Here is a 12,349-nt window from a genome sequence, read left to right on the forward strand (position 1 = left end):
GCAAAGATACTTATGTATCACAAACATGGCAATACTGTAAGAAAGCAAATATTCATTATAGAAGAATAATTTCTCTATTTTTCTTATTTCTGAGGAAAATTAATATAATTGATACCACAAATTAGACCCCATCAATAAAAACAAAATATTTCATAAATTGTGCTGACTCAAAAGCAAAACACAAATGTCATAAAAATTATTTTTATGATAATATTAATATTTAAATCACCTTATCACCTTTGATTCCAGGTAGTCCTTTATTCCCTGAAAGGCCCTACAAAAAAAGGTGACATTCTGTGATATCATAGAGATATTAAAGGGAAATATCCATTATACAAATGGAACCATACCACTGGGCCAGGAATTCCAGGAGGTCCAATTGGTCCCACAGGGCCAACACTGCCCTGAAAAGGAGTAAGAAAGCAATGCATCATTAAGCATTCATTAGGATTAGAAAGAAAATGTGGCAGAATTAATAAATTAATGAACCCAAACCAGCCATCTCACTAAGCTCCTACACGTGCCATGTTCTTCAACAATTTATTTTCCTCTCCACATTTATAAATCATACCAATCTTTCAAGCTTTAGTGAAGTCCATCATTTTTTCTGAAACTTATTTTCATATTTGTCTAGTCCACAGATTCTTTCCTCCTTTCAGCTCCTATAATACTGTCCATGACATTCATCTTACAATATTTCTCCAACTAGATGACATCTTTAAAAAGTATTTTAGTGCCATGCTCCCAGAAAGGAGTTAACAGATACTTCATTTGATTTTCTTTGAGTTTCAATTCACCCACTTATTCAGCAAATATTGATTGAGCAGTTACTATATGTCAGATATCCTGATTTGATTTTATGATTTCAAATTTGCAGAATGAGAAAATTTATCATAACTTCAGAGATAAACACAGAGGCAAACAAAAGGCTCTACTATCCTGGGCTTATCTCGTTTATTCGTAATTTAATATTTACTAAGCACAATATGTACCAGACACTGTTGAATAAAAAAAGAGGAAAAAAGACATAATCTGTAACATCAAGGTTCTCAATTGAATCTCTAATTCCTTAAAAACATTACCACTATTATCTCTTGCAAGCAAGAGACTTAGAAAAAACTCCTGCAATATATCATCTTAGAAGACAAAGGGCAATAGCAACATAAGAGTATGAAAGAAAAATCTGAAAAAAAATGGCACTTCTTGGTGGTTTGGGATCAGTTATAATTTCTGTGTCATTGAGGTCTCATTTTCCTTCTTTCTCTCACTACCTTTCTTTGCCTGGCTTCCGTATCACTCTTTATACTGGAAATGTAAGTTAGTTCACACTTTTCTTTTTAGTTTCCAAATGTTAAGGAACTCTTAAGGTTGCATTTGTGAAACGCTAAAAATGATGCCCCTTGTAGTTAGAAGTCTAATTTCTTAGGATAGCATCCTAGGCCCTCTCTATCAGGCTTCCATCAATCTTTTCAGTTTCCTTTCCTTCCATTGTCCTCATTTCCCTTCCCCTTTACTTCTCCCTCCCCCAGATCCTACATTCTGGCTGCAGTGGACTGTCTTCCATTTCCTGAACATGCTCTCCCTTATCCAATGTTCAGAACCTTTGATGAGACAGTTACCAGTTCTAGAATGCCCTCCTACTACACTACTTAGTACAAGGCACTGTACTTTTTTTTCTTTCTTACTAGTCTGTGCATTTTGTGACAGTGGAATCATGTTTCATCCTTTTTCTTCTCAGACCCAACATAATAACTGGCACATAATAGTTATGAAATAAAGTGTAGAATGAATACTGAAGGGATTAATTTGAAATGGCGATTTCTAGAGCTTGATATCCTAACATAACAGCATTTCTAATAGTCTACATTTATATAATATAAATTTCAGAATGGAAAATATGACATCCCATGGATGAGTCTCAAAGTCTGTGAAATATAGCTAAGATAAATTATTTCCAACATGTTTAATCCTGAAATACATGACACTGTTAGAGGCAAAGCGTAATACTTTCCAACTTAATAGATATGTAATATTAATACATCATGCTTGTAGTTTCAAATTATGTCAATAGGAAAAGTTATGCTTATGATTACAGTAGCTCGTTTGTTCAAAGTTCATAGCTTTAAACTTATGATAGGTTAGAAAAACACAAAAAAATCTCTGTTTGGAAATTATGCAAAAAGTAATCCAAGTAAGTATGGAAAGAAGCATCTTACAAACACACAGAAAATCTTTCTTTATGTCCTGTTGTCGTTTTTTTAATAGATAATATAATATTCTTAACTTTTTTCAGTAAGTATATTACTGGCATCTTCAGATGAATGTACTTTATATGTATAATATCTTATTTTTCCTTTTCAGTGACTCAACAAGAAAAATCACATAATAGTATGTATCAGCATATATGAAAATAAGGAACTATAAAGTAAAATTGCATACTACGGAATTGAAATTTCCAAGAAACAGCGTGTCACATACTGAGTGGAAATCCTAGTTCTGAAAAACTATAGCTTTCTGAAAGCAATTCAGTTCTCAGTTCCATAAAGGTAACCTGAAAGTCCTTCAGCATTCCCTACCTACCAACTCATCTTCCATGAGAATGTGGAACAGAGAGAAGAAATACTTTCGTGCAAGGGAACTTTGCTGAGGGTGTTTGGGATATAGCATCAGAGACAGAGGAGCCTCCCACACAGTTCCTCAGAGAACTTCTGAGTTAAAGTCAAAGAAATAGATCCAAAGAAAAGTTATTTTATTAAAAAGAGCAGTCACTGGCCAATTAAGGGTTCATATGAGTATACTGTAGAAAGAACTGTGAGTTCTACCTGGTATTTTTACTCACACCCATCATACTCACATGTGATATGCACTGTCACTAATCTAGGAAAGCATATGACAATGATGACCAACTGTATGGAAGGAAATAATTTAGATAAAGCAATATCATCTCTTAGCAGAAACTATACCTGCTAGAAAGGAACAACTGAGAGATAAAGCAGAGGCTGCTGCTCTGGGCAAGCAGACAAGCTGTTCACTATGAAATATAAAGATTCTTCATAATCCTTCCCAGTTACTTTCAAAACCTCAGTTCCTTCTATTCTACTCTCAACCCCCTACTTTCTATGCTACAATCCCATTACTCCTCTTTCCATTCCAAAACATTCATTTTCCCCTTATCTTCTTTGTATTTGAACACAGCATTTTTTCTGTCTAAAGAACCCCTTCCCCCCACCCCAATTCATATACAATCTTCAAGATAGAGCCCCCAAAAGATCTCCTTTGTGAAGCCTACTCTGACTTTCTAAGATAACACAAATTGTTCTTTTCTCAGTGGTTTTACATTTAGTCCATTATAGCAGTAATCACAGTATACGACACTATTTATTTTTCCTTCTATGCCATTAAATTGTAATGTTGCCAAAAATAAGAATCTTAACTTATTCATATTATTAGGCCTAGCAGCTAATTCAGCTAATTCCTCACATTGTTTTATTTTTAAAAAGTAATGAAAGTAAAATGGAAGTAACAATAACTGCTTTATCTACTTTACAACTCATTGAGGAGCACATAAGATACATATGTGAAACTACTTTGAAAAGTAGAAAGGACCATCTATATCAATTTAGAACAGATGAAGATTACAAAGATGACTCTTAGTATCTGATATGGTTTGGCTGTGTCCCCACCCAAAATCTCATCTGAATTGTAGTCTCCATAATCCCCACATGTCAAAGGCAGTACCAGGTGGACATAATCAGATCATGGGGGAGGATTCCTTCATGCTGTTCTGGTGATAGTGAGTGAGGCTCACAAGATATGGTGTTTTTATAAGCTGTGGCATTTCCTCAGCTTACACTCACTCCATCTTGCCACCCTTTGAAGAAGGTGCCTTCCACCAAGACTATAAGTTTCCTGAGGTCTCCTCAGCAATGCAGAACTGTGAGTCAATTAAACCTCTTTCCTTTATAAATTAACCAGTCTTGGGTATTTCTTCTTAATGATATGAGAACAGACTAACAAAGTAAATTAGTGCTGCAGAGAATAGGTGCTGCTATAAAGATAACTGAAAATGTGGAAGCAGCTTTGGAACTGGGTAACAGGCAGGGATTGGAAGAGTTTGGAGGGCTCATAAGAAGAAAGGAGGAAGACATGGGAAAGTTTGGAACTTCCTAGAGACTTATTGAATGGATTTTACTAAAATGTTGATAGTGATTTTGACAATAAAGTCTAGGTTGAAGTGGTCTCAGAGCAAGATGAAAAACTTATCAGAGACTAGAATAAAGATGACTCTTGCTCTGCTTTAGCTAAGAGAATGGCAGCATTTTGCCCCTGCCCTAGAGATCTGTGGAACTTTAAACTTGAGAGAGATAATTTAGGATATCTGGCAGAAGAAATTTCTAAGTAGCAAAGCATTCAAGATGTGACATAGATGCTCTTAAAAGCATTCAGTTTTATACATTCACAAAGAGATGGTTTGGAATTGAAACTTATGTTTAAAAGGGAAGCAAAGCATAAAAAAGGTTGGAAAATTTGCAGCCTGAGAATACAATAGAAAAGAGAAAACAATTTTCTGAGGAGAAATTCAAGTCAGCTGTAGAAATTTGCATAAGTAATGAGAAGTTGAATGTTAATCCCCAAGACAATAGGCAAAATGTCTCCAGGGAATGTCAGAGGTCTTCACAACAGCCCCTCCCATCACAGGTCCAGAGGGCTGAGAGGAAAAATGGCTTTTGGGCCAGGCCCAGGGCCTTGCTGCTTTGTGCAGTCACCAAACTTGGTGCCCCGTATCTCAGCTGTGGCTAAAAGGGGCCAACACAGAGCTCAGGCTGGTGCTTCAGAGGGTGCAAGCCTCTAGCCTTGGCAACTTACACGTGGTGTTGAGCCTGCAGGCACACAGAAGTCAATAATTGAGGTTTGAAAACTTCCGCCTAGATGTCACAGGATGTATGGAAATGCCTGGATGTCTAGGAAGAAGTTTGCTGCAGGGGTGATGCCCTAAGGAGGATCTCTGCTAGGACAGTGTAGAAGGGAAATGTGGGGTCAGCATGCCCACACAGATTCCCCACTGGGGCACTTTCTAGTGGAGCTGTGAGAAGAGGGCCACCATCTTCCAGGTCCCAGAATGGTAGATCCACCAACAGCTTGTACCGTTCACCTGGAAAAACCACATGCACTCAATGCCAGCCTGTGAAGGCAATGGGGAAGGGGTCTGTACCCTTTAAAGCCACAGGGTGGTGCTGCTCAAGGCTATGGGAACCCACCTCTTGCATCAGTGTGTCCTAGATGTGAGACATGGAGTCAAACTGAGATCATTTCTTTAAATTTTAATGACTACTCTACTGGATTTCGGACTTTGATGAGGCCTGTAGCCCCTTTCGCTTTGGCCAATTTATCATATTTGGAATGGGAGTATTTACCCAATGCCTGTATCCCCATTATATCTAGGAAGTAATTAACTTGCTTTCAGTTAAGATAAGTAAGAAACAAGCAGAAAAGTAGAGGTAGAGTGTTTCAGGTAGACAAACATGTGCAAAGACCTTGTAGCGAAGATGCTTTGTGCTATCTGAGAATAAACAGCTTTGCTATAATACAAATGGTATGTCATGAACATGTGGATAAGAACCAAACCAGGCTAGACATCTTGGGCCATATTTAAAAATTTTGGTCTTAATCTAGAGAGTAATAACAGAAGCTTTTTAGCTAATCAACTCCATGCTAACAGATTAAATAAAAACTGCATTAAGAGCGTCTTTGGAATCTAACTTCTTTTGCCTACTTCCTTTCTCTACACATTGACTAATACTTACAGGTTTAACACCATTCTAAGTTCTCAGAAGAAAACAAAAACAAAACAGTCAATAGTGTTCCACCATCACACAGAGTTTCTCAGAAAAGACGAAAGAAATCTCGTAAGGTCGATAATATACATTTTAGGGTAGTATAAGTTTTAAGGAAGTGGTACAGCCCAACAGAATTCTGTAGTCTGGATTTAGATCACCTGGCTTCAAATCTGGGCTCAAACACTTAGAAGCTAAGTAGTCATGGGCTGGTCTGAGAATGGAATGACTTAACAATTGTGGCTAGTCCACTGAAAATAATAAATAAATGCAAGGCACCCTCAGTAATTTTATTATTGCTATTACTCAAATCTTACCATGATATTAGAGAAAAGTTTAAATGTTTCAGACTCACACAGGTCCTTTGACTCTAAATCCCATAGTCATGTTATCCTAAGTTGGTAAGTTAAAGCTTATGCTGACTCAAATTTTACCACAATTCCAATAACTGAGCTCCTGACTTATTTATTTTTTATTTATTTGATTTTTTTAGAGAGATGGGGTTTTGTTTCATCACTCAGGCTGGAGTGCAGAGGCATGATCATAGCTTACTGCTGCCTCTAACTCCTGGGCTCAAGGGATCCTCTTGCTTCAGCTTCCTAAGTAGCTGAGACTACGGGTGTGCTCTACCTCACTCAGCTAATTAAAAAAAAATTTTCAGCTTTATTTTTTTAAAAAATTTTTTATTTAAGTAAGGAGAATTCTTTCCTATGGAAAGAGCTAGCACAATCACATATTTGAAAGAAGAAACAATAGGTACTGAACCTGAGGGAAAGGGCCAAGGCAGAGTGTGCCAGCACCAGCTTGGAGAATCCACAGTTCCACTTCCTATCCAAGGTAAGTTTCCCAAATAATATATAAACAAGCTGCACATTATACCTTTAGCCATCACCTGCCCTTTCAAATATCTGGTCTACCTGAAAAGACAAAGAGGAAAGGCCAACACAAAAACAAAAGGAAACAACAAAACACAACCCTCTCAAGAACAAAAGAAAAAAAAAAACCCAAAATCTTTTTTACTACACAGGTATAAGGTCAAAAGCTTAGAGTAGTGTCCCCTTTAAGCCATGTGAGAAAAGCATCCCCAGAGAGTCTCAGCAAGAATTTCTACTCTGAGGATTTGTAATATGCTGAAGACATAGCCCTGGGGGTGCTGCTTCCATCTTGGAGGCCACCAACTGGGGTGGAGAATCAGTGAACAGCAGGTCTCATGCACCTGGAAGATCACCGGCCAAATGTGCACTGGTGGCCTGGTGGAGCATGGCTGGATGACTGTCTATCCCCAACACTGAACCACTCCTACCCCAGATGACCTGCTTCTTAGGTCCATCTCAATTTTCACAAAAGAGCTGGAAGTCCACATTTCTCATTCATCACAGAACACGACATAGCACGCACACACTAGTATCCTTGGTCATCAAAGGCCATTTCCAACAGACCCGCAAACCCAGGCTTGCTCTGCAAGAAGTGAAAAGGGACAAATGTAGATCTGAGGGGCAGGCTGCAGTCACTTGGCAGAAGGGAACCAAATGGCAGGGAGGGAGCTCCACCAGAGCTGCCACGCTACCACAATGGGCCAGGCTAATTTTCTTTTTTTTCTTTTTTTTTTGTAGAGTTGGGATCTTATCATCTTGCCCAGGCTGGTCTCAAACTCCTAAGCTCAAGTAATCCTCCTGCCTTGGCCTCTTAAAATGCTTGGATTACAGGCATGAGCCACCATGCCCAGCTGTGATTTCTTTGACCAGGCTGTCACCTTGTGCTTTGGGACAACTAAAGGTAAGGGAAAGAGGACTGAAAGAAAGGATATCAGTATACTGAACAGACATTTGCACTCCCATGTTTATTGCAGCACTATTGACAGTAACACAGAAGCAACCTAAGTGTCCATCAACAGATGAATGAATAAAGAAAATGTGGTACATATACACCATAGAATATTGTTCAGCTATAAAAAGGAATGAGATTCTGTCATTTGCAACAACATTGAATGGAACTGGAGGTCATTATGTTAAGTGAAATAAGCCAAGCACAGAAAGGTAACTAACACATGACCTCACTAATATGTGGGAGCTAAATATATGAGAAGAGTAGGTATAAGGAATATAAAAGGGATGGTTAATAGGTACAAAAATACAGTTAGAAAGAATACGATCTAGTATTGCATAGCACAACAGAGTGGCTATTTTTAACAATAGTTGATCAAAGATTTCAAAATAAAAGAGTGAAATTAGAATGTTCCTAACACAGAGAAATAATAAGTGCTTGAGGCGATACAAGCACCAATTATTCAAATTTGATCATTACACATTTTTGCTTGTAACAGTATATCACATGTACCTCATAAATATGTACAACTAATATGTATTAAAAATAAAAATTTTTTAAAAAGGAAAGAAGTGGGTCTTCTATGTCTTATGCTTTCGAGGAAACTTCGTCTTAAGTATCCTTTAGTGCACAGGTACAAATACATACATACATATGGGTCTATAAAAATATATCTTTTTTATCAAGATACAATTAATTTTTTGACTTATACTACTGGTCTAATTATTCATATCTGGTTGAAAATACATACAATCAAGGTTGATAACAATGATAGTAAAACTCATTTTCCTAAGTTTTAAAAACACATCTAACACATATAAATTGTACAATAAAATATTTTCTTAAGAATGATGATATTTAGTGATACTCACTCTAAGCCCAGGAAACCCCAGAGGACCAGTGCCACCTACAAGTCCCTATTGTAAAAGAAATGTGCAATACTTAGTAAATTTGATTCCCACCTACTAAGGGTATGTCTGAAGATAAAGACAAACTTTCTAGCTAAGAATACATCAAAATGTACCTTCTACTGTAGCTAACTTCTAAAACTCCCCTCATCTTACGTATCCTCTTGAGAAGTACAAACTTATGGTGGCAGTTTATGTCCTTCACAAGTACCTTTGGCTCCATGCTTTTGGATGCCAGAACTACCACCTAGCTTAAGATTAGAGTTCTCTCTGCCCCCCTATGTATTTAACCAAGGAAGTAAATCCCATCAATAATCAGCATTGTCACACATAATTAGGCTCTCTATTCTATGAAAAGACAAGTTGTCAGCATGAAGGATTAGAATAACATTTTCAGACAGTTTAAAACACTACTGACTCTTTTGTAGTACATTATTTAAATTCTCTAAGTTTCACTTTTCTCATTAAAACTAATACCAATATTTGTTCTCATAGTAAAAATCACAATAAAAATTGTCATATATAAAAGCACTATAAAAGTGTTTGAAATTTTCAACACTGTTAAAGTATGTATATAAGTATCATATTTTAATGATCATTATTAATTTTTCCAGCTGATTTGTGATTGGTCTTTTGAACTCCTTGTCATTACACTTTACAGTCCTCAAGATAATTCCTAGTTCACTTTATGTCACTGTCACATTATTTACAAGGCACAAGGTACATGAATGGCCTTCTTTTTTGCATTTCAAATTCTGTTTCAAAACAAAGGCAGCGAATATACTATAGAGAATTATAAACCAGTAAACTAAATATATCCAATTGACTCTTGCATTTTAAAGATTTTAAAAACTCAAAATGCTCCTGAAGAAGCATCATTATATTACATTTTAAATTAAGAGCAGATTTCAAAAAGAAAACTTTAAATATTCTAGGAGTCTTAACAGACTTTATGAATATGTAACTGACAAAAAATTATGTAAAATGGCTTCACGCTAGGTATACAAGTACACAAATGGCATTAAAACAAATGACTAAATAATGTTTATTACGCTTGAAATGGGAAGCTTCTTAGAATCGTGCAAGAAAAAATGGTAAACATTCCACTTAAATCATCATTCAAGTTTTTAACAACTTATTTGAAAATTAGTTCTACTCTTACCTACTATGCTTGATAACAAATGAAATCTTGGCTAAATTCACTGAATTAGCTAATATAGTTTTAATTTGGAAAGAGAAGTAAAAAAAATACTATTTTAAACTCTTTATGCTAGTGATTTACTTATGTGTAATTATTGGAACTATTCCCAATTTAGGCTACAGAGATTTTGTGCTTGGTTCTAATTCACTTTAAAATCTTATGAAAAGAACATGTGAATGTCATAGATTGGGGAACAGCTATTGGATGCTTTTTAAGGGCAGAAAATAAAGCTATTTCTACCTAGTGCCAAAAAATGGCAATCCATCATCATTCTTTGATGATATAATTAAACAATTTTAGAATGATAACTCTTTCTCAATCTGAACATTGACAGCTGAATAATCCCAAAGTAGAAAAATTTTCTATAAAACACTAAGAAGTAAGGTGGATCAATGACAGATTTGAGTCCAAAGAGCAATCACTGAGTATACAATTTTTACATAAGGCTTGTTAATACTTTCATGTATAAGAGCCAGCATTGTGATCATATATTTTTAACATTTTTACTTAAGCAGTTATACCTAACATTGTCAAAATAATTAATTTTAATGATTGTCATGATAAAATTTGAAATATTTTTGGCTTATTTCTCATGGTGAAAAATCACAAACTGGAATGTGCATAGTGGTGTGGAGGTTGTTTTTCCAATAGTGTTTACTCACAAATACAACAATAAGGACTGTAAGTGCAGTGCCACGAAGTATGAATGATGCTAAGACTGCAAGGTTGGACCAACATAATGTACTCACAGGACTGCCATCAAGACCAGCAGGGCCTCTGTCTCCAAAGTCACCTGGAAAACCCTGTCACAGGGAAAGAGTAAGAATGCCAATATATATAAAGAATTCATTTTTGCTGTGTTTTCTAATAAAGAATTTAATAGAAAATATTTATTTCCTACTTCCTAACCTGTAATGCAACAAACATTCTTTTGCATAATACACTTAATTGATTTTAAATACAATATTTCAAATAAAGTAAACACAGTATTTCTATATTTTATAAAAATTATTTTATATGTCACATAACATATACAGAAAGCTAAATTGGAGAAGTTTGTTCATCATACATAATCACCAAATGAAAGGAAACATGAATATTTCTGGCTGACCAATCTTCAGTTATCTCTGCTATTACAAATTGTTCCTATACTCACCCCATAGAGAATAAACTAGCAAGTAATATCAGGCACTTACCATGTGCTAAAGGCTTTATACACATATATACACACTTCATTTAAACTTCAAAACAGATCTATTCAGTAGATACTAATATTCTCACATTGTCTTTGAGGAAGTATAGCACAGACAGTGTAAGTCACTTGCTCAAGGTTAGACCACTGAAGATGGGTGGAACTGAGATGTGAATGGAGGCAGACTGATTCTAGAGCGCATGCGTTTTCTACTATGCTATACTGAATACTTCAAATCATCATTCCAAGACATACATGTAAAACAAAAAGTCCTTTAAGTACACATAAATACTACAAACTTAAAATGAGGTGAAAATTAAAAGCTTCCCAAATGTCTATTGAGAATTCTATATGGTAAAACTATGAAGGATGGTAAAATAACAAACCTTCTCATTATAAATTTTATTGTAAAATAACTCAGTGATCAGTCAGTTTTACCTTGTATTACTACAATTTTTCTCTAAAGATTTACCATTCCTCAACTTTAAAGCTCACTTAAGAGGCTATTTTATAAAAATGTTTATAAGACTTACTATTATAAACATTTTCATAATATTCATTTATAAAAATTCCTAGGAAAAACAAAAATAAAAGTTTATCACTAAATTCTTATAATCTATTTAGGCAAGGCAGTATTAAATATTATGTTTAATAGACTGCCAAAAATTACTGGTTCCCAGAACAAATATGAGTAGGTTAAACTTAAAACATAGTTTAACAATGAAAAAATATACGATGTTTCTAAAATATAGTTAACTTCTACTGGAAGCAAAGTTTCTCTTATTCTGTAATCAAAGGATAATGTAAAAACCATCTGTATAGTCAAACATATTGTAGCTATACTCCCTTCAAAGTCAGCTGAAGTTCAAGCAAGTGTTTTTACTTTCGTTGTCTTTGGAAGTCACATTCTGTTGTCAACAAGCTTGGAAATCTGCAATACATTATCCTATTCAGAATGAGCTAACATGGATATTTGAAAGTATTTATGATGCACAGGTAATGGAAAAAGTAGAGGACATATACTACAGTAAGTCTGAAACATAAGAGATGATTGATTCTTTTAAGAGAGATCATAAGTAGGTTTTCCAGAAACCTCAGTGAAATAATAAAGTATAGGGGACACACTGCATGATTCCATTACTGTGTAATGTCCAGAATAGGCAAATTTACAGGGACATAAAGTAGATTAGTAGTTGCCTATGGCTGGTGATGTGGGAGAGGAATGGAAAGTGATTCCTAATGAGTACAGAATTTCTTTTGGGGTGAGGAAAATGTTGTAAAATCAGATACTGTGATGGCTGCACAATTCTGAATATACTAAAAACTGCCAAATTATGCATTTTAAAGGTAAATTTTATGGCATGTGAATTATATCTCAATAAAGTTGTTC

General features: G+C 35.4%; 1 protein-coding gene across 1 annotated transcript in view; it reads right to left on the minus strand.

The window, feature by feature from the left end:
* COL24A1 (collagen type XXIV alpha 1 chain) overlaps positions 1-12,349 on the minus strand; it is a 390,193-nt gene that overhangs the window by 258,443 nt on the left and 119,401 nt on the right. Inside the window, exons 13-16 of the mRNA XM_064372593.1 lie at positions 10,517-10,570; positions 8,531-8,575; positions 351-404; positions 230-274 (exon numbers count right to left, since the gene is read on the minus strand). Coding sequence (XP_064228663.1) covers positions 230-274; positions 351-404; positions 8,531-8,575; positions 10,517-10,570 — 198 coding nt within the window. The remainder of the gene's footprint in view (positions 1-229; positions 275-350; positions 405-8,530; positions 8,576-10,516; positions 10,571-12,349) is intronic.

This window comes from Aotus nancymaae, unplaced genomic scaffold (genome assembly GCF_030222135.1).
Source record: "Aotus nancymaae isolate 86718 unplaced genomic scaffold, 86718_ANA_hifiasm-v0.15.2.pri h1tg000007l, whole genome shotgun sequence".
Lineage (NCBI taxonomy): Eukaryota > Metazoa > Chordata > Mammalia > Primates > Aotidae > Aotus > Aotus nancymaae.